Raw genomic sequence first — 23,738 nt, 5'->3', positions numbered from 1 at the left:
ATTGCAGTTTTTCTCAATGCGATGTACATTGATGAAACTTAACAGAAGCTCCATTAGTTTCTTATTAGACATATATATTCAAAGAACTAGTAATAGTACACAAAGAATCTAACTCTGAACAGTAGGGTGAGGTTTGCTGACCAGTGCTTACCGGGGCTTAAAACGAGAAACAAATATCATTCGTTCCGCTACGAGGAGAACAAAGTTTCTGTTTTTGGGTTTCTTCTTAATTATTTTGTTTAATACCGATTAATAACATTATTTTAGGTTAGCTTATGCCTTGTACAATTACAAAAAACAAATGTTTGCTCTGTGTTTAAACGTTATGTTTTTAAACATGTTTTACACTAAAGCTATAAAACATAAACCCTGTACATGTGGTTGAGACTCCTTTGTTCAAAGTGTGTTGTTGGGCTGGCGTTTATAGATGTCTTGCGTAATGATTTGCCGTTTCAAACGGGCTCTTCTCTCATTATGAGCATGATCGTCGTGTGTATATATTTTATACAACAAACTTGAGCTTAGATGCGTCTAGCTTGCTGAGAGGAGTAAAGCGCTAACAAATCTGGTTTCAACAAGATGCATTTACACTTGTCCAGTTTCGTCTGGAATGCATCCTAGACGGGCAGGATTTCTCGAAAGTGTTCGTAAGGCATTTATACCTGGTCTTTTCGCGATTGGATCGTTGGCTTGGTTGATATTACACACTAAACAATAAAATAAAGTTATTAACCGGTTAAATGCAATTACAAAAAAGCGTTTCTGTTCAGAACGATTAAACCGGTTCAAGGAACCCCTGGTGCTAACTGTCGGGTCTGTCTGAAAAGAATCCAACTAAATGACTTTCGAATGACTAATGAATTCTATTAATCTACATGTTTTAAGACCTCCCAGTGTATTCAGAACACAAATAAAGATATTTTTGATAACATCCGAGAGGTTTCCAGGCTTATAGACATAATGGTAATAGTTTCTGTCAAGGTCCAAAAATGTACTAAAGACATTGTTAAAATGGTCCATCTGATTTTAGTGGTTCAATAAAAATGTTTTGAAGCGACGAGAGTACTTTAATCGACATATCGACATACAGGTTGGGCCCGACGGATGCGTCATGCAGTATTCGAGTGAGCAACCCGGATGCGTATGTGTCGTGGTGCTCTCCTGGCGCATACATGATGCCAGACACATGCCCATCCATGTTGTGCCCCAATGCATGTGCCATCAAGTGTTTGAGCATGCAACCCTGATGCGCATGTGTCGTGGTGCTCTCGTGGGGCATACATGATGGCAGACACATGCCCATCCATGTTGTGCCCCAACGCTTGCGCCAATCTGTTTTACATTCAGCATCTGTGCCCGATTCGCATACGCGAGCGTCGTGGTGGTCTAGACATCTTCATATATTTCATGTAAAATCTCAGTAATCTCCTAGAAAAGCTAAGGGCTTACAAACTTCTTGACGCCTATAATTTTCTAATTTGCGTTCTTTTGAGGATATTAAATACAGATTTTTGTCAGTTTCAGTGATTTATTGCTACTTTGGTATATCTACTTTGAAGATCTTACAATTATTTTATTGGCAGGGATCCATCCACAGAAGACTTTAGAGTACATGCATTTATGAATCCTTAATTCAAAATCTTGCTATCCGTGCACTAAACTGAGTTCTACCTAAACCATAAAATATTATTTTGAGTATACATCTTTTATTACGTCACATATATATTACTTTCTCACTAAAGAAATGTAGCATGTTAAAACATCTGAAAGTCACACTTGGAGAACTGTGTCTCCTGTGTATTGTAATGCATTGTGTATCAGTGAAACAGACTACATCGTCCAGTTTCCAGCCAGTGCATTTTGGGTAAAGCATTAGACAACAAGTGCACTAGTGCATGTCTTTGTCTTCTCAGACGGCTAGTGTCGACCGAGGATTGATGGCATGTGCGTTGTTTGCATGCTCGGTTCTTAAAGTTAGAACTGCTTGTAGAACAGAGAGCATCAGGCCTGTGTTGACTCCGCTCGATCTGCGTGTGACCTCATGCGCATGCTGTGCGTGATTATACCGGTTGATAGGAAACCTCTGTTAACCGATCTCGTCCCGTCACTTTCAGTCTTGACATCAGAAGGATGGATGATGGTACCCCACCGGGGTACGGCAACAACAGGTGCGCTAGTGCCCCCTCAACCACCCACCCACCCATGTTAATCAGACCTCCCTTCTTTTCTCTCACCCCTCCTTTTGTCTCAAAGACATGATTGCTTCCATCCAGAGAGCAATCCAGAGACCTTTCCACAGTCAGCTTCACTGTTGTGCTATTCTGACAATACAAACTGCATTGTTTAATCAGTGCCTGATCCATGTTTGTCTGTGTTTGTCCCCACCTGCAGTGCCCAGCAGAGGAATATTGTCAGCAAGAAGAGGGCCATTCCCAACCAGGTACTCATTTCTTTGCTTTCTCACAATTTGAATCCTCATTGATGTCTTTCTTTTTGTCCCCACATCACCCCCTTGTCACTGTTACCCCTGAACACAAAGGGGCTTAACCTCAACCCTTTCTCTCCACTCCCTCTGATCGAAAACTAATCTGTATATTTCCCCAATTATAACGTATTCACGTGATGAAGCGCACCCTTTTACACTGTGTCCTAACCAGGATCGGCTCTTTAAAGTGTCCAGTGATTCTTATTTTTACCTGATCTGAAAGGGAATTCGTAACTATTTGACATGGCTATTTCATATGAATTTGTTACTTTTGTAACCCCACCCCTAAACTGAACGTGAAAATATGATTATTCGAAACAGCAATTGAAGCTCCTCCCACAACCCCACCCCTTAACTCCACGTCACTGGTGCGAAAGCAAACCCTGTATTAAAACGTACAATTAAGATCATACAAATTCACATGGATTAGCCACCTTGTGACATATTTACGAATACTTGTGAGATCTTGTTGGGTCATCATGTTTTCCAAAGTGTTGTACTGGGTAGTCCCGCCCACCGTTATCTATGTTGTAGCAAAGGCCTGAAGACGTACAATTTGTAATTCTAGCGTAAAAGGTTTTTAACTAGAGATGTACCAACATATCGGCCAATTATCGTATCGGTCGAAAAAAAGCTATTTTCTACGCTATCGGCCAATAGTTTCAAAACATGGTCCATGATCGAGGGAGAAATAAAAGCTGTCAATCAAAAGAGGACAGGAACTGGTGATGAACACTTTCTATATACAATCACAATAAAGTTTGTGGGGCACTTCTGTATTTTCAAGTTTGCAGTATTTTAAATAAGTTTAGCAACCCAAACATTTCAAATCTTTTTTTTGAAACAACATTTTTCGTACAACATCAGATATGTTCCGAAGACTGATATGCAGCATGTTTACTTTTACTCTTATTATTGACTTTCACATATTGTCGTCACGTCTGGTTAGGACGCGGTTGTATGGTTGTGGCACTGTTTTAAACCGTATAAATGAATATTGCCCAGCAATGAGGAATGACAGTCCGACTGAAGTCTCAAAGATTTTCCTCGCGTATAAAAAAGGGTGTCAAGCCGATGGGTAATTTGCTAGCGTGCTGTGATATTAGAACGCAAAGTATAGTCAGAGCTATTTCCTCCCCTGCCTTTGAGAAAACAGCTTTCACGCATGATTCCTCAAACAACACCAACAGAATGACTAATCAATGCATTATTTTGTTTGTCTTGCCTTACAAAACTTTTTTTTGTGTAATTCAGAATGTGCATGGATCTCACTGTGACAATGCTGCAGCCTTTTAGATAGCATCTGATTTGTGGTACAGTCAGAAAATCTAATAGCATGTAACGTTGTTGCTCTCTCTCTCTCTCTCTCTCTCTCTCTCTCTCTTTCTATCTTCTTCTCTCACCCTTTGTCTGTTTTCATCCACTTTTCTCTCTCTCCGACTCTATTTTGGTGACTCACTCCTCACCCCCCTGTCCCTTTGAATCTTTCCGTTTCCAATTGGAAAACGTGTGTCTTTCGAATCCCTCCTTCTGGACTGTTCTTCTTTTTCTTGCTTTGCTTGTCTCCTCTTTCCTTTTCTCAATCCCCATATCACTGCAGGGTGAAATACTGGTAAGTACCCCAAACATCGTGCCACGCCCAGTTAGAGGTCACCAGCGCTCATCCAGTCAGGAGAACTGAGGCCACCGATCAGATCTCACGTCGAGGGGCGGGACGGGGCTCTTTACACTTCAGCGAGCGTTGTAAAGCTGATTATTTGTCTTTTGCTCTGCAGCTCTTTGGCCTGAGAGAAGGTGAAGCAGAGAAGGTATAGTCTGGAGGAAAACTAAAATGGTGGAACCTGGACAAATAAACAATAACTTACGGTTACAAGTAATGGGTAACCGCACTGGAATCCTCCATCAAGTGTCCACTGTAATGAGTGGCGTCACCTAACGTTCGGTAATTCTCGTAATTGAGAGAAGCCTACTAACAGTGTGTTTTGAGAAAATGTCACTTTATATCGCAATTGGATGTATCGTGGTATGCATGTTAGGTTTTGTTATGAGAAAAGTGTGTTTGAATGCGAGAGAAGCGAAGGCCTTGGTTGTCCTGCGTCTGGACATGAGTTCTGGAGGCTCGGGCTGGGTGAGCAGAGTTTGCCTTGTGGAGAATCATCCTCTCCGTCATCATGGGGATGTGGGTGGGGAAAAGACGACATCCAATCAGACAGGGGAACCAAACTCTACCCTAACAGTTTTACATGTGGTTTGTGTTTGGTTTTTCTTGATGTGGTTCAAGATTTGCAGTTCTTTTCAAACCATTTTATCTAATCAAAAAATTCAATCTGACCAACAGCCTTTTTGGGATGGGGCTGGGCGGTATAAAGACCCCCAAAACACATTTTAGGCTTTTAACCATATCTTATACATCATGATACTGTACACTGCTTAAGGGTCACTTAACTGCTTTCGCTTTCTCCGGTCGCTTTGGATGAAAGCATCTGCTAAATATATACATGTAAATGTTGTCATTCAGTATTTCAAATTTTCCTCAAATTTTAGAATAATTGTTCACTCCTAAAACTTTGTGTTGTCTTGTTATGTTGTGACAAAAATTCATCAAAAATGCTTTTAAACCGTAGAGCGTTCATGATGCCTTTTCTTCATTATTTGGTCCATGTCATCCATATACAAAACTAAATGAAGAGACCATTTCACTGTTATTTTCAGTTAAATTCTCTATTTATAGGTCTGTGAACTACAAACAATATTTCTCCCATATTTCTCACGCTTCCGCGTGTCTTGTCATCAGTCTTTCACATTGCTGTTGGATGACTTTGTCGCTCCTGAGGTTTGATGCGTTGAAATTCAACAGACACTGGCCTGAAATGACCACAATACATCTAGAAACAATTGGAATGGTCTCTTCATTTTCTTGTCCACAATACATATAAGCATAAATCTTTGGATCAAAAGGTCTTTATTAAAGTGAGCCTTACAGTAAGTAAAGTGACTCTTAACTGTTCAACAGTTTGAAATGATTTAACTATAATGTATAAAAAGTATAAAGTGTTATCACTATAATATACATTCACAGAGTTGAGTTTTTGCTGCTACGAAGTTGAAATCAGTGGTGCTTTTATGTAAGTCTTAACTCCCTCAAACTCGCAAATCATTACATTACAAACAACCAAAATAAGCCATCACAACAATATTCACAGTGTTAATGTGTATATCGCCCAACCCTAGTCTAATGGGTACTGGCCAGACTGTGGCAGTATCGAGTCCCTTTTGCTAATCACTTCAATTCACAAAATTAGCTGTTCAACTTCATCGAAATCTCTTTTTGGAGTTTCATGTACAGGGGAATTCCTTTTGGGCTACTCAATACTCGTCTCCGTGGGCATCTTCTAATTCTTACTTAAAAATCACAACCTCTATCACCAAATCTCTCATAAAAGCAGATCATACTTTTCCAACCCTTTCATGCATATGTTAATAATTATGTTTTTGCATGTACATTATATTAAGCTTAGTTTAATTCAGAGAGAAAGCAGTTCAAGGGAGAACAAGAGAGAACGGAAAATAGGGTCAGGCTCTTGTTTCATTCAGCTGTGGGCGGCAAAGTGAAATCGGATCCGTGTCGGAGAATTCAGAACTCAAGCCAAACTCTGACCGCAGATATTTGCTGGGGTTTTGTCTTAGGAAAACACAGAGCGTTTTTCATCTCATCCACCTTCCCCTCACGTATACGGTTTGCCGCGTCTCAGAGACGGTTTTCAAGGCTTCGGAGAGTCGATGGCATTTCCCCATCAAGGCAAACGTCCACGTAGTCTGTCTGACGCTGCTTTCTGCCTGTGTTGTTTCTCTTGGCCCTCTTACACTTACTCTTCCCCCTCCTCTCCAAGTTTCACGCCAGCAATATGGAAAAAAAGTCAAGGGAAACGGAGAAAGGGGACGGTATCGAAAAAAGTTTGTGGTACAATATTTCCTTTGTTAAGGCAAGAGGTTCATTGATGCCGAGTGGTAAAATGAAGTAATGAGCCGGCGCCAGGATGAAACTGGTTGCCGATGAATATTTGAATGAAAAGCGTGTTTATTAAAGTCAACATCAAACTGTATTCGCAGCCCATTTGACTTTCATAATGTTACGACAAAACTATTCAATTCGAAAGAATGCAAGAGGGACTTCTAAATTAATTTCTTACTTTTGACTTTAGGAAGCGTGTACCCCCAACCCTTCATATTTCAGAGACCCTTTAACCCCTAAAACAACACTGCTATTCCATTAGAAGAGTTATCTCTACCTCCTCTCCCTTTTTAAACAATTAACTTTTTATATCCCTTCCCTAGTGTCTGTACTTTCTTGTATCTTCACGATACCAGCATGACCTCCTTCCCTGCTTCTCCTTTCACTGTACATTACTTTTCTCGTCCTTAGTAACTCCTGAGCGTCTTTCTCAGTTTAACATCACTAACGCCGCTCTGTTTTTTTAAGCAGCATGTAGTCTAGCTTTTACTCACCGAATTGACCTTAACATACCACCGCCGACCTCTGTTCCTCCAGCAAGCCAGTCGTTCTGGATGGCATCTGCCGACACATAACCCTGTCATTTAGAAAGAACTCGTGTAGAGAGAAAAAAAGACAAGCACGAGAACATTTTTCTTTTTATTGTCTTTTATTGTTGCTGTATTTCAAGACACTCCCAGTGGCTTTTTTAGTATGCAAGGTTACTTGCATCTCTTAGCTGTAAGCATTAGCTAAATATCATTAGGTACCACAAAATATTTCCGGAGCAGGTAAGTCGTAGGGCTTTTGATTTCAGGATTTGAAGACACAAGTCTGTTGAATATATGAATGTGGCTCTCATTAATTTTTCCCCACCCCTCTGGCATGCCCTGCTCCCCCCTCCTCCCCACCTCCACCCTCCCACAGGTGATCCGTAAAGGTTGGCTAACCCTCAACATCAGCATCATGAAGGGCGGCTCCAAGGACTATTGGTTCATCCTTACGGCTGAATCTCTGTCCTGGTACAAGGATGAAGAGGTAAGATGCATCTGTTCTTCATTTCCGTTTCTCATCCCCCACCCTCAAAGCTGACGCCACTGAAGTCGGGCTTGAACCCATGTGTGCGTTGGATCTGTTGAGTTCTTTAAGCTGGGAATTGGGTTTATATCATTTATAAATGTAGCTTTAACGCACAGTCTTTCTTGATCCGTCGTTTGATACGTGCAGTCAAAGCGCAGGTGTGTGTGTCCCGGCCCAGCCTAACCAATGTGCGGACTACTGTTCAGCTGCAGCATGATGAACAGGTAGTCTGAACACTGGGCAGGCGAGGGGGAGGCAAGAGGCCGGTGGGACCGCGGGTCACTGCCCTGGAGACCGCACACGACTGTAGAGGATAGTAAACAGTTCAGACGGGTACACTGATAAAGGGTGAATCTCACAAAACCTGTCCACGTCAGATTTCACTCATCTAAAGAAATAAACCAAAATATATTTTGCAGATTTATTTCGTCGTTGCCAATTATGAGAATTAAGCACAATCCCCCAGTTTCTATAATAGTAATGCGTATTAAATTTGAACTGTAATGCAGAAAAAAATGAGACATTAACTTATGTACTTTATGATTTAATTGTTAGCTTAATTGGAGATTAAGGAAAAAATAATTTTACATTATATCGTATGAAATATGATCTGGACGTTTCAGTTAAATGGAAAATTCAACGTAATCGAAATCGTATGTTTTAACATGAAATGTTTACTCATTTATATGCATACAAAACGTCTCATTGAATCAAGAAGTCAAACAAAGAAGCGACCCACGTATTTAACTTACAAATTTGTTTAAGATTATGATAAATATATTAAAGCTAAAACAAGAAACTCTGCATTAAAGTTCCGATTTAAAAGTTTGTCAGACATTCAGTATACTCACATGCTCACTGATGTGTGCCGACGGAATACGTATTCCAGGCCTCTTCAAGAAAGATTCTGGCCATCAAATCTCTTACCATCTTAACGTCACACGCTAGCAGTTTTCGAACTCCATCGTTGTTTTACCAACACCGCTTCTTCATCGATGGTTCCCGAAGAGTAGAAGTACAAAGATAGAGCGAGCGAGATGTTAAAAAGGACGAGAGGAGAGAGTCGATGTGACGTGGCAAACCAACTGAAATGTTCCAGCCGGGATCCGACTTTGGAATTTGCAGGAAATCGTACTGGGTTACTAGGGGGTTGTTGTGTGTGTTGGGGGCAGGGAAGAGTGATGTAACTGTTGGGACCGTAGCAGCGCAGACATAAACGATTCCAGATGTTTCTTCTCAACTCGACCGAACCAGTTGGCAGCCCATCAGACTCCTCCTCTCCTCTTTCTTCTTATGGGTTCACATCCCCCTCTCTGACTTGGCAACCTGGTGGTCCTTCTTAAAATAAAGGCCTGACATTGGACAAAAATACATTTCTTTTCCTTATTCAAGTTCTATTGACTCCCTCCTCCCCTCGACTGTCCGTCGTGGTTTTAACCGTTCTGTATCGGTGATAATATTTCAGTCTGCAAGTTTGAATACCGGTTTTGATGAAGATGATGTGGAACTGTGGACGTTTCTTAACTCCTGTCTTTCCCCCGTCTCTCCAACAGGAAAAAGAGAAGAAATACATGCTTCCTCTGGATAACCTGAAGCTCAGAGATGTGGAGAAAGGCTTTATGTCCACCAAGCACATTTTTGCTATCTTCAACACCGAGCAAAGGTCAGGGCTGTCTGCGGCTCTATGTGTTTGTGTGTTTGTGTAAGTGTGCGGTCGATTCATTTGCGTGTTTGGTCGCCTCTGCAGGAACGTGTATAAGGACTTGCGTCAGATCGACCTGGCATGTGACACGCAGGAGGACATGGATAGCTGGAAAGCATCTTTTCTCAGAGCGGGCGTTTATCCTGAGAAAGATCAGGTACAAATGTTCAGTGTGCACACGTCTGGTTTTTCAACATGAAACAGCAATCTAAGTAAAGCAGAATAGGTGGGACTTTTATTCAGCTTGACTTGATTGGCTGTTGAGCTGTGACGTTTTCGAAGGCAATTGCTATTAAAGTGACAGTTCACCCAAAAATGAAAAGTCTGTCATCATGTCCTCACCCTCTTGTCAAACCTGTATGAGTTTCTTTCTTCCGCAGAACACAAAAGATGATATTTTGAAGAATGTTATTGACCGAACAGCTGTGGCGGCCATTCACTTGCATTGGTTTCGTGCCGCCGCTGTACGGTCAACAACATTCTTCAAAATATCATCTTTTGTGTTCTGCGGAAGAAAGAAAGCCTCCATTTTTTTGAGACGTGAAGTTGTGATCTCTTTAGGAAGTGATTTATAATCGCACAATATTTTCACAGTTAGTATCGGTCACGTACATCTGAATTTTTATGCGAGGAAAAAAAACAATTATTATCAGTTAGTATCGTCAATGTACAACCTTCAATGTTATAGCAAATATTTGCAATTACATGTATTCTATATGTTTCGTCACTTATTTAATGTGATTCTGCTTTGCAACAACGCAAAATTGTCCTTTAGAATTCTATTTAATTTAATATATAACGTAATGTAATAATTATATGAAATGCAAAGCTATTGATACAGTATATCTCAATATTATTTAATCCATGTAGTCTTTTGGTGTTGACCCTAATATATTTATATATCTTTATCTTTCTGGTTGTTGAAAGGACTTTAGTATTGCTCTATTGGGTTAGCGAGTTTAACATCATCTAAATATTAACCATGCATGCAGTTTGGCATTCAAAAATTCTAAAAATAACCTTAAAATATGTAGTTCACATTATGTGGACTTATGGTTTTTCTCTGGCAGATGACATAATGGCTCCATACTCTTTACATCAAGGCCCACGAGCCAGACGGAGGGGCATTTATTACCTCTAAATATTAGTTTTACACTAATATTTAATCCACTAAAAAAATCTAAGCGTCAAATGAAACGTAACATTGATGTTATGAACTTGTAAATTGCAATCTATACAATGTTCAGAAATATGGCCTTTTGTTGAGGTTTAGTAACGGACCAGAATACCTCAAAACAGTCACAAAACCACTACGTGTAAGAAAACCTCAGCAACCACACAGCTTTACACTAGTATAAGGCAAATGATAAGTTAATGTATCAGTTCTATATGTTCATATGTAACAGTAAAGCTGAGGTGTGTGTGCGTAGGTGGATTCTGAAGATGCTGCGCCAGCAGACAGCTTCTCCATGGACCCTCAGTTGGAGAGGCAGGTAGAGACCATCCGTAACCTGGTGGACTCCTACATTAGTATCGTCAACAAGACCATCAGAGACCTCATGCCCAAGACCATCATGCATCTCATGATCAACAACGTAAGTAGACCATTGCATACAAGCAGTTGATCTTGTACTTCATCGATTCATCTTGCAAAACAAGATTTTTGTCCGTGAGGCATGAAGTCTGGACCACTTTGCAGCACATTGGTACAAAGAACTCAATGGAGTGCAAGAACAACAGTGCATTTATAAAATAATGTTCATTTTAACATTACCGAACCGTAAATAACGATCCCAACGTTCTTCTTTCCTTTTAATGGCGGGTAGCAACCAACATGTTTAGGTGTATATCGCCACCTACAGTACCGGGGTGTGTAAAATATAATATAGGTTTAGAAAATCAGATTTTTTAAGAAATTCAAGCAACCTCAGCTAACATTGGCGAGACATCAATATTGATCGTCAAAAATATATAACTCCATCGTGTTTATTCGTCCTTTTCGTGTAATTTGATGGAAGCATTTCACGTTGTGACAGCCTCAGTTTGACAGTATTGTAGGGATGCTGAGATACAATTAACTGAGTTAAAGTTTGAACATCGGAGAGCTCAGCGATGCCGTTTTGCCCCTTCTTTATTATTGTGTGGCGGTGACGTATTTCCTGTTCGAGAGTGAAGATCCACTCGCCCCATCGGCTGCAGCCAGACCCCTCTCCTTAGGTTTGCCATCCGAGTATTATATTCACCTTTTCCATACGTTTCCTTTTTCTTCCCTGTGTGCCGTCTTCATTGTCAGGCTAAAGACTTCATCCTTTCCGAGCTGCTGGCGTATCTGTACTCATCAGGAGATCAGAACAGCCTGATGGAGGAGTCTGCAGACCAGGCCCAGCGCAGAGACGAGATGCTGCGCATGTACCACGCCATCAAAGAGGCCCTCAGCCTCATCGGTGACATAAGCACCAGCACCGTGTCCACACCCGTGCCTCCACCTCTGAACGACAACTGGGTTCCTGAGACGAGGTGAGAGCGCATCATGCAGGACATGAGCTTCAAAGCGGAATACTGCCTTTAAAACCGGACGTGTCGTCGCCGACACATCATATCTAGCGGTTATGAATACGAGTAGTGTGCAGTACACACTGCATGCTTTTTTTTTGGACACCTAAAATATCATGCTTGATGATGGTGCCGTAGCAGTATTTTTGAAACATTCTGTTAGTCTACATTTTTTATAAAATTTTTGCACCGGAAAGTGTATTGTCGGATACAGTATTCTGAACTCATGGAGGTTTATAACGCTACACCCCTCTTATCTGTAGCCCCACCCCCCAGCACAGACCGGCTACATCTGCCCCAATCCCCAGCAGGCCCCCAGCAGTGCGAGGCACAGCACCAGGCCCGCCTCCTCTTAACCCCACCCCTACATTTGGAGCTCCACCCATTCCTTCTCGGCCGGGCCAGCCTATGAATGTCTTCGGCAACAGCAACCAGGATCCTTTCAGCGCTCCTCCTCAGATCCCCTCCCGGCCGGCACGTATTCCCCCGGGCATCCCCAGGTACCTGTAACAACATTCACCATATTTTACTCACCTTGACTTTACGTGTGCAACTAAAACAAGCGTGACCTCACTAAAGCCTAAAGAAATGAACAGTACGCTTAAGAGATATTTAATGAGCAAAGGTGTTTCTTCGGCACTTCAGTTATAATTTCCTGTATTGTTGAACTATTTTCATCTCTCATTTCGATTCACTTATTTTTCTCTCACATCTCCTGTCCTTCATTAACTTGGTTGTGGGTATTTCTGATTCCTGTTTCTCCTTCTTTTTTCCCTCCTGCAGCAGAAGACCCCCTGGCGCTCCTAACCGGCCCACCATTATCCGCCCCGCCGAGCCCTCCCTGCTAGACTAGACCTGTGCGCTGGGCACCGTATTGTGCTGGGCTGACAGAAAGAGAGAGAGAGGGGGGCTGGAGCGCTGCACTGAAATACGTGCTCATGTGTCTACACACACAGCCTGACCAATAGACCTTTATAATCCACTCAGACTGTTCTCGGATCAGCGCTGCTGATGACATCTGTAATTTCTAATGCCCGGAGCTCTAATTTAAGCACATAAATATTAAAACGCAGTCATTATTATTATTATTACATGGGAAGGGTGAGCTAAGGGCCTGTCATTTTTCAGTCATGTGATCTTTCAGGCGACCACCAGGGGGTGTCCTACTCAACTCGTTTAGCTGAAACAACATTAGCTCTGGTTTTCTATCTGGTGGAGATATGTTCCTTCTCTCTTGACTAGTGATTTAATGCGGGATAAATTGTATAAAAGCACTGTGCAAGCTAGTTGCTGTTTAAACTGGCCTGTTTTTTCCTGTTCTTGAGTAACTTAAGGGTGTTTTAAGACCTCTTGCATTAGACACACTCATTGTGGGGGGTTTGTGTTTTCTTGAATCTTTAACTTGCTGAAAAGACACCACGACCGTTATCCTCATTGCTATTATTCGAGGTTGATTTTGATCTCATTTTGTTCTCTTGATATATTGAGTTTCATGCGAATTGACGCCCTCCAGAACGGCGACTGTTCATTGTGTACAGATGCATGCAAACATTCAAAAATGCCACGAAAACATCCTTGCGCCGTTGCATATGTTTCTGTAAAGCACTTCTAGTATATTGGCTCTGGAGGTGCAAATGTCTGTAATGATTTGTTTATACAATAATTAAAAAAGACATGTGTATATGAATATAATCCTGTAACCACTTGCAAGATAGCGTCTCAGGTAACATCCGACTCGAATTCGGTAACCTAGCAAGCGTAACAGTATGGTTTTATAGATTTAACCTCAATTCGTGCGCAAGGCCTTATGGGTGATATTCATTACACGTTCAGGGACGAGAATTATAAAAGTGAGATAAGGTGGTGGGAATGCACTGAATGTTCACTTGGGCGACCGAACCACAGGGTCACTGAATATGGTACATGCAGGTGTTTTTGCGGCGTCTTTGGAAACCGAAACGCGTGACGAATCTGTTCTCACCGACACGACACGGGAAACTAAGAGAGTTGAACCTTTCAAATAGAGATCATACTAGCTGTACTAACACATTGGGGTGGCTTGGGGAGTAGGGTGAGTATATTATTTATAACCTGATAATGGTGTGTTGATTTGTGTTTTTCATGAACTCTGCTTCTCCTTTTTTGGTCTGGAACGACAGACACTTCCCTTTTAAAAGATTGAGAAATCGCCGAGATTGTCAGTCGTATGTGATTCAGAGCGAGGTTCCCATTGATCAAGCTTGATTTGTGGTAGTTAGACCCCTAGACGTTTGCTTTTTATCGCCCATGTTTTCTTTTCTTGATCAGTACTTGGATTCGGTGTTAGCGGAAAGGGACTTTATAGCTTCAGCCTTCTGTCCCGAGAGCCTGTAAATCTCAAAATGTTGTTGATTTTCTGGACAGAACGCTTCAGTGTGTCTCCACAATCCAGTCGGTTCGTCCATTTGAAGGCTTGAAATGTACACGTTTATACCTTTAATATATTCAAAGCTCTCTTTATATCGTCGACTGGATTGAAGCCGGAATCAAAGCAACCGTACCCTCCATTGACACACTGTTGTCTGACCCCGTCTCCCATTCATCCATTCATGTTTGCCTCATATTTGTATGGAGTGGGACATATTTCGCATTTCTTTTGTATGCTTTTGGAATAATGAATCATTGTCAAGTGCCTATGTGTAGCGATTTAAAGGACCTGGAGCAGAATGAGAACGCTGAAGTGAGATAATAAAAGGTGTTGTGGATCAAACAACCTGGCCCTCTGCTGGTTAATGTTTCCTCGTGTCATTTGTTCAGCTCTTTGTTAGGTTCCCAGCATGCATATTTTTCTCATTTCCTCGCTTAAGAGTTAAATTCACAAGATGTCCAGGAGCAGGATAGGATCGATTTGAGTAAAGGGATAGTTTGCCTATAAAATGAAAATTCTGTCATTATTTACAAACCCTCGTGTCATTTCAAACCTGTGTGATTTTCTTTCTTCTGCAAAACACTTAGGAGGAATTTTAAAAAGGTTGGTAACAGAAAACCACTGGTCCATTGACTTTGGTTTTGTCTCCCTGCAAACAGGGACCAACTATTTTTGGTTACCAACATCTTCTTTTGTGTCACAGCAGGTTTAAAATGACAACAGGGTGAGTTAATGATGACGGAATTTCCCCTTTTGAAGTGAATAATAACACCGTAAAAACATGATTTACGATTTTTTTTTGTTATTGCAAATACACTCTTCCTGTAAAGCCAGCACAACCCAGCATAACATTGCCTTGGTGGTCAAAGATAAACAGTTACAGTGATGTCATCAGTCATATAATCTGATTCTGGATAACTCATACGTGTTCTTTTCGGATTACAAATATATTCTGCATTTGGTGTTAACCCTGTTCCTGGAGACTCCCCACACTGCACACTTTACTAACCTTATGCACTAAATAGGTATTCTTTTTAAGTATGTAGTTCGTATGAGTGTCACAATACATCGCTATTGACAATAACTGTTATATCATCAAACCACGATTATCAATATCGTGTTCATTTGACACGGGATAACGTAAATAATTCAGCATCTGTTGAGTTTCGCCTTAGTGATGGTTCAACCAAAACTGAAAAATATGTCGTCATTTACTCGCCCTCTTGTCCTTTCAAACCCGTATGACTGTCTTGCTTCAAAAGGAGATATTTCGATAAAGTTGGTAACCGAACAGTGACGGCACCCATTCGCTTCTATTGTATGGACACAAACCAGTGCAAGTCAAAGGGTTCCGCCGTTGTTTGGTCTTTTACAACATTCCTCAAAATATCTTCTTTTGTGAACACAAGAAGTAAGAAACTCATATAAACAATTTGAAATGACAAGAGGATGAGTAAATGTTGACTGAATATCCCTTTAAGAGCCACAAGGGTTACGAACTCGTTCTCCAATCCTTACACTTGGAAGTTTAAGTGTGATTTATTGACCAAAATGAAAAAAAAATGATTAAAGATGAATTGGACTGATAGCATTATTTGTTCCTTTTATAAAAAAGACTACGTTTAAATGGATATGATGATCCTTTCCTTCACAGTGAATTTGATACTGTGAAGTAAAACTGGGATACTGTGACTACCTAGTTGGACCTGTATAAGGAACACAAACTGACATGTTACCGTTTGGAGAGATGCCTTAAAATTTGGTTACAATGTTATAAAAGGGTAAGGATAGCTCATCCTTAATGTGCTTTTGTTTGTCACTCCCAAACATGCAAGGAAATGTTATTTAATAGCGCAGAAAGTTATTTGTGGACCCTGCGTTCATATGAACCGGATTGAGAAACACAAATGTAAACCATAAGATGATTCATAAATTCTTCCTCAGTGAAACTGTGTCTTCGTCAGTATAACTCACGATCGGGCTTCCTCAAAGTTCTCCTAGTCAGACATTTGACCGAATATTGGTTTAAAATCATGTGACTTCATGAGTAATACCATATATTACTCACATTCAGCATATTTCACGTTGCTTCCCTTTTGTTAAAGGGACAGTTCACCCAAAAATGAAAAGTAAGTCATCATTCGCTCTCTTGTCACTTCAAACCTGTATGACTTACTCTCTTCTGCAGAACACAAAAGATGATATTTTGAAGAATGTTGTTAACCGAACAGCGGCGGCAGCATCCACTTCTAATGTATGGTCAATGGCCGCCACAGCTGTTCGGTTAACATTTAAAAAATATATATATTTTGTGTTCTGTTCTGAAATATATATTAGGTCACTTTAAGTTTTTCATAATAAATAAACTAACTAAACTAAAAAAACGAATGTGATGTGACCTCAAAGTTTCAATGAACCTCGTCTATTATCTATACTAGGACAGCTTACAATGACTAAAGCTGTTTTCAAGAGTTGTCCATGCTATATTCTGTGTATCCAAGTGTTCTGAAACTATATAATAATGAGTAACTGACATGTAGGTTATTCGCAACTAAATCTTTCAACATACTATAAGAATGAATGCCTTTCTTACAAACATGATGTCAAAAATGGCACCTGGTGTTTTTTTGGCGTGGCCATTACGTCTGCAATAAGACATCCTAATTTTCAGTTCCATGGGAAAAATGACCCTACATGGATTGGAAATGTTGAGGGTGTTCTTTTAACATGTACATCGATAGCTGAAAATTCTCACTCCTGTGGTTTTGATTGCTGTTGTTGAACAGACGTCCTCCCCCCCGCCGGCCAGAGAACCAGTGGTGAGCCTGTGTGAAGACCGGGATATAACCGCTATACTGCACTATGAAGACAGCATCATGACGTCCATTCACTCAGTGTCTGTTTTTAAAAGACAATTATTTAAGGCAGAACGCAATAAACATGGACTGTATTAAATACTGCACTCAAAACTACAACTACATTCAGGGACTGCAATTTGTAAGGGATACTTCATCCGAAAATCTAAATGTTGTCATTTTTTACTCCGTTCCAGCAGGATTTCCAGAAGCTGATCTCTGCTGTATAAATGAATATAGGGGATTATTTACAGTCATTTCTTGGGTCTGGAGTGTTTGTTGGATTTGTGAAGGTTTAGTGCTGCTACAGATGAGAAAATCCTGTGGCCTGATCATATTTTTTCTATTCTTTTTCATAAATGTTTTTCTTGCCAATTGGTCCGGTGGCTCAACAGCCTCTTCTAAAGTTTCATTGCATGATTTGTGATGAAAACGCCAAATTTCTACTGACAAATGAATGAGTTTAATAAAGAACATGAATAGTTTGCGAGTCATTCACTGAGAACTGCAATGATCTGTTATTTGGGAACATGTCCGTTCGCTGTGACAATGTTGTTGTAAAAAGATTAGATTTTGTCTTTTAAGACTTATTTTGGTAAAGGTTTAAATATAGTATTATTTGTAGGGTTATGGAAGCATATCAGAAATGTTTTCTTTAAAATGAATCAATGAAATAGAAAAAATATGAGTCAAAGCACCAGAATAAAGACTACAAAACAAAGAAGATTAATGCCGATCAGTTCATTTCTCCAAGATCAAGATAAAACTGAGTTGGATTTGTTACCTATAGGACTTGAATGTGTCGTACAATAACACTAGGGTGACCATACGTGCCGTTTTACACGGACACATCCTCCGGAGGTTGCATTTGTTGACCGTACGCCATCGAGGTTCTCACATTTAGTAATGTACATGTATTTATACATTTAGTGACAAATGACATTCAACAATCCAAAGCTTGTATTTGAAATAAATTTGAGTTAAAAACTCATCTGCAAACCTCCCAGAGTCATTCACTGATATCTCATTCGCCAACAAAAGGCTATTGACAAACTTTTTCTTTGCCTGCAACTCCCCATGTATCACTGTCCTTAATCCATCAGTACTTTTATTAAATCCCTTTATCTGCAGCCTGACCAGTATTCTTCACGGTTAAGAAACATTCACACACAAGAGTTTTCACAGCATCTTCCAGTTCATCTCTGTAACTGCTACGTGCAGACTTGTTATGTGTACACCTGTGTGAGGGCCACGCTGACCATGACCAGCAGACTGACGGTGGACCAGAAGGAAACACACCACAGATTATCCTCCAGCAGATAGCGCTCACGAGCCTCCAGCGCCCGCAGCATCGCCTGGATCTGCCAGCTTTCTGTGCACGGAATCCATCTTTTCCTGTGTGATCAGATGTGACATAGATTTAATAAGAGTTGAGGCCCCGCCCCCTGGGTAAACCACACCTCTTGTATATGAGACAACTGTATATACACAAGCATCTATAGTGTAATTTAAGTAATCGTTTGATTTATCAATGATGTAAATGTAAACAGAAGAGTGAGATGAATACGAATGTGTGTACCCGGATGTCCTCCAGTTTGTATTCCAGTGTGTCTTCAGGTTCAGCCAGACCGGCCCAGTCTTCATCCTCATCATCCTGCTCTGCCGCATCCACAAACATCATCTTCTCTGACATACATCAGAAGTAACTGTAATTAAATTACATTAAAAACAAGAGTAATCCCTTACTTTACTTTTTCAAGGGAAAAGTAATCAAATTAGTTTCTAATAACTTCGTAACACCCAACACTGATCCTCACGTATAACTTTTGGCAAGAAGATGGCATACACATATTGATGAAGTAACAGGGCATTGTGTCAATATAAAAACAACAAATAAAACATTTTGCAAACATGTTAGTATAAATAAAGTTAAACCAGATTTTTTTGGAGACGAAGATACTGTATACTGTAAAAAACTGTGAGCTTTAACACGGCAGAAAAGTTTGTAATAGATCTTGAATATATAATATCTCACAAGACCACAGAACGAAATTGAAAAAAACGATCAAGTTTGTGAGCCTTTAACGGTCATTTTTTGAGATGTCGCATTGCAAAAGTGTCATTTAAAGGGACAATATGTACAATTTCAGTATTTTAAAAACCATTATAAATTTTTATCATCCAAATGTTGCCAACACTTTATGAATACAATTTTAACCGGTTTAACGTCTTTCCTCATCGCCTGTTGTCCATATTATCCGCCGTTTCCACTGCTTTATAAAGTTGGACTTGATGTGGCACTGCACAGACAGATCAGCATATGACATCAAAGATTGCAAGAGCGATCTGAAAGCAGTACTGTGATATCATGTGAGCAAGCTGTATTGATTTCCATCACTAGTCTCACATTCCTTCAAAGTGTCATAAAGCTGTGCCTTTGCTATTGTTTAGCAATTTCTAGTAGCGAATATTACATACTGTGTCTTTAAGTGTATACGTCACCTGAAAAAGAAAATTCTCTCTTCATTTACTCACCCTCAAGAAAACATATTCAAACTATAAACATTGGCTCAGGTAGTGGTCGTACGCGCATTGATGAAAGAGTTATGTTCTTTAGTAAATGTGACCTCACAAGATCTCCAAATGTAGGCGTATCATAAAGCTCTTAAAATGAATAATTCTCCATCATTTTTCATTGCAAACTTCTAAGGCATAAGGCACTTTTTGGATAAATCTTAAGAGTATTGTAGTAATAATATATCACAAAGTTCATGTGAATACACTGAAGCACTGAAAATATGATCTCACTTCCTTTCTAGGTCTTGCCAAGAGTATGATAGATCAAAAACAAGATTTGGTAGATCAAAAAGCATGTTAATACAGCATCTTAAATAGCTTGTCAAAGCACTAACATGAAACCGATGAACAAGTCTCATATTCTGTTTTAGGCATGTTCATGCGGTCGATGTCAGACCGACAGAAAGCATGCAAACCGTGCAGAAGAAGACATGCAAATGAAGTGTGGAGTTGATCTGAGTAAACGTGTGACTGTTCGGTAAGGGCATGTGAAAGCTATGCGTGGATGCCGTCTGACTTTCTGCAGTCGGAGACCAGTCTGTACCCACGGGGGGGATCAAAGTGAAACCAACATCTTACCCAGCCCCTGCGATGAACTACAGAGATACGAAGACTGATTGACAGATGTCTAGAGAGCAGACTGATCGACAGATTAATGCAGATATAAACACATACACAGCTCATTTCAATTCCAAAATCTGATGCGTTTCCAAACTAAATCAAATATTTTATGACGAAAGAATGTAGGGTGGGAACTTACTGAATGATGTAGAAGTCTATATGACATTCTCTTTGTTATCATTTAGACTGAAGAAATAATCGTATCCTCTGGTTAAACTTCTTCAGCTGCTCACAGTTAAAATACAGTACAGTATCTTTCTGTCGTGATCATTCACTTACTGCTGTTAGCAAAAACGTTGTTGATGTAGGTACAGTATGTAGATACGGTGTTTATGGATGTGTAGATTATAGGAACAAAAGCATATCGTTTGAATCAGACTGCTGTCTAAATGCTTTTAGTCTTGAGATCGGTTAGACTCGTGGCTATTAAGAAGAACATCTGTAATTTGTTTGTTGAATAAAGAAATATTGCATACTAGTGAACACCACTTTCTGAATGGCTGCAAACTAACAGCTGTTATTGTATTCGATATCTGTCCCTTTATCATATTCAAATTCTCTTATATCGTTATTTCATGTAAAGCCGAGTGGTTCCACGAACAGACCCCTGACATGCGACACAGTGAGAATGAAAAAATTCCTCTGCTATTCACTTTAATAAAACAAAACCGCTGTGAAAGAGGCATCTTCGCACACAGGCAACATTTCATCTTACTGAAGACCCAAAACCTAACCTACAGCTCTTTGCTTGGAGAACGTCAGTCACGCTCGTCTGAAAAGTGAGTGAGAAACACACAAGCACACATTTTTACCAAAGAATACGTCATTCATAGCGGTTCACTTCCCTGATTTGGTACCATTGCGCTCATATCCGCACCGAAGCGCGTTCGGAAGACAACGTTCACATCACCCAAAAGAACCGAACTCTGACGTTTATCAAACCCAGGAGCGAACCAAAGGTGTTAGTGTGAAACCGCCCTTAAGGGTCAATTAAGGCTAAATAATAAAGCTTTCCATGGATGTACGGACAATATTTCAGACAATATTTGGCTGAGATACAACTATTTAAAACTCGTCTTTAAATGTGTCCACTCACAAAGTCTTTATATATTAACGGTAGGAAATTTACAAAGTATCTTCATGTAAATGTATTTTTGGCTATCACTGCAAATATTTGCGTGCTAGTTTAGACCGCAGGTTTTATTATGCAAATAATATCACAAATAAGGGTTAAACTATGCTTTGTCAATCTGTGCAGGCCTATTGTAACCCAGTTATTATACAGACTTTAAGACGGGTAATGTCACATATATAATGACTGGCTGAATACTAAAATAATATTGAAGTGAATAGCCTTTTTTTACTCATGCATCTATCTCGGTTTGCTTATCTTCATATCAGATAAACATGACCTCATAGACAGGGGCTCACGTTATGTGTGAGAAAATAAGGCATCTCAATAAAGGAAGAAGGAGTGTTCTGCTTTGTCTTATTTCTGTGCCACTTGCACATTGTTGAAGTGTTTATATCGCAAGACAAGCTATACTACTTGTTCATTGCTCTAGGGAAATATGTGTAGTGAATGTCCCTAAAATACCAGCTTTTGAGGGTCATCAAAGATATTGCCTTTTGTTATTCCACATATTGTCTGACATTTCTAAGTTTGTCAGGTTGTTTTGTGTCACTGTTTTATATTGCCAGAATGTCCCCAGCTCTTATCAAAAACAGTCAGAGACATTCAGATTTATCTTCAGATTCCAAAAAAGAAAACGCTGTGTTCAGCTTTATAGGCTACTTTAAGTATATATAAGTAAAGTTTTAGTATATTTTAAAGAATCTTTATTTAGTATGGATACTAATATCAATGCACTGCTTGTATATACTTGCAAGAATTCTATTTCAATACTACATTTTACATTTAGGCATTTGGCAGACGCCTTTATCCACTTTGTGGTTGATAGCATCGTGTTCTAACCACTGAGCTACAGGAAGAGATTTGGGAGAGAGGTCAAAACAGACATAGGGGACCTATTAAATTAATTTAAATTAATGACACAGACAAGATTCTGTTAATATTGTGAATGAATTTTTTACAAAAATGAATTACATCTATATAGGCAACTTTTAGTGTGCCCATGGGGTGGGGACCCCCATAAGACATGATTGAATTTGAGCAGTGCCTTTAAGTATACTTTTTAGTTTAACAATCGTAAACATAAAGTTTGCAACTAGTTTACGACTTATGCTCTTTATTTACTCTAATTTAAACTGAAAGCAAGTATTGTGAAAATACTATTTAACAGGTTACTAAAGCCAAGTACACTTAGAATGATGAATCAGTTTTTGTGGCCGGCAGAAAGCAACTCAGACACAGTTGTACAGTTGGTACCCCGGAGGGTGATTTATTAGTGAACAAATAGCTGGGAAGTTGTACGGTGAGAAGGGGAAGTAGCGGTTGGTTCCCAGCGGGGTGCGTTAGTGAAGGATCCTCCGCTGTACGTGCGGTGATGGTGAGTAGCTGCTGATCGTTTTAGGCGCTGGTCTCTGTGAAAAGAAGCAAAAAAACCAAGCATCAGCGATGACTTCAGTCAGGAGAACGAGCTCACCCTCTTCTCCTCTGCTTCTGCTTATATCTGGTCTGTTTGATGAGGCGCAGGTGAAAACGATCGGCAGGTGCCGAGGCTTGATTGTGGTGTTTCCATGGCGACGCTGATTGGCCATTGGCCCGCTCGCCACACCCCCCCAAACATCGACCTGGTACGTTGCCTCAGCTTGTTGGGGACTAGGGGGCTTTGGGGGGGGGGGTTTCTGTGCCCCTGACCGTGTTGCCCAGCCTGACCACATCCTCGATAGTCCATCCGCATTGCCGTGGGAAGGCATTGGTATCCTTGGCCCTGGCCATCCATGTCAGCAGTGCGTGGTCAGTCACAAGGGTGAAGGATCTTCCCAACAGGTAGTACCTGAGCTCCAGGACTTTATGGCCAGGGCTTCCTTCTCGATGGTGGCATGGCGGGTCTCCGCGGGGGGGAGTTTTCGGCTTATGTATACCACCGGATGCTCTTCTCCATCCTTCACTTGTGACAGGACTGCTCCTAGCCCCAGATCGGAAGCGTCCGTTTGAAGGATGAAGGGGCAGCCGTAGACGCCAGCGCTTGTTTGAGGGTCTGGAACGATGCCTCTGTCTCCGGGGTCCATTGGACCCGCTCCGGCTGCCCCTTTTTGGTCAGGTCGGTCAGGGGGCTGGCTAGAGAAAGAGGGTATGAAGCATCGGTAGTACCCTGCTAGCCCAAAGAATGCACGCACCTGGGAGAATTTCTGCCTTTAGCCGCGTAGTCTTGTTATATGGGGGTTGGAGAGAGAAGTACGCTCGCTGGGCTTCGCCGGTCAGGAACGGTGCCAGAAGCCATGCAGGTTAAAACGATCGGCAGGTGCCGAGGCTTGATTGTGGTGTTTCCATGGCGACGCTG

At 40.7% G+C, this 23,738-nt stretch overlaps 2 protein-coding genes across 7 annotated transcripts in view; one reads left to right on the top strand and one right to left on the bottom strand.

The window, feature by feature from the left end:
- Positions 1-17,558, top strand: part of dnm2a (dynamin 2a) — a gene marked incomplete at its 5' end in the record, with an annotated part of 33,505 nt that extends 15,947 nt beyond the window's left edge. For 2 of the 6 annotated variants that reach the window (XM_079456740.1, XM_079456739.1), the window contains 9 exons: positions 2,392-2,440; positions 4,086-4,097; positions 7,404-7,514; positions 9,110-9,219; positions 9,304-9,415; positions 10,689-10,853; positions 11,552-11,775; positions 12,075-12,311; positions 12,595-13,492. In XM_079456740.1, coding sequence (XP_079312866.1) covers positions 2,392-2,440; positions 4,086-4,097; positions 7,404-7,514; positions 9,110-9,219; positions 9,304-9,415; positions 10,689-10,853; positions 11,552-11,775; positions 12,075-12,311; positions 12,595-12,664 — 1,090 coding nt within the window. In that variant the 3' untranslated portion in view covers positions 12,665-13,492. Of the gene's footprint in view, positions 1-2,391; positions 2,441-4,085; positions 4,098-7,403; positions 7,515-9,109; positions 9,220-9,303; positions 9,416-10,688; positions 10,854-11,551; positions 11,776-12,074; positions 12,312-12,594; positions 13,493-17,004 lie in introns of those variants that run through there. The other 4 variants (XM_079456742.1, XM_079456741.1, XM_079456743.1 and 1 more) reach the window with 3 other exon arrangements.
- A 741-nt stretch (positions 17,559-18,299) lies between these two features.
- tmed1a (transmembrane p24 trafficking protein 1a) lies at positions 18,300-23,466 on the bottom strand (the record flags this gene model as incomplete). Its single annotated transcript, XM_079456233.1, is given in 6 exon segments — positions 18,300-18,438; positions 18,440-18,468; positions 18,653-18,754; positions 20,152-20,204; positions 20,207-20,224; positions 23,232-23,466. Coding segments are annotated over 6 exon segments (576 nt in total).
- Positions 23,467-23,738: the final 272 nt, after the last annotated feature.

The sequence above is a fragment of the Barbatula barbatula genome (assembly GCF_947034865.1).
Source record: "Barbatula barbatula genome assembly, chromosome: 5".
Lineage (NCBI taxonomy): Eukaryota > Metazoa > Chordata > Actinopteri > Cypriniformes > Nemacheilidae > Barbatula > Barbatula barbatula.
Note: the sequence above shows the minus strand (reverse complement) of the source record. Positions and strands in the feature narration are given on the sequence as shown.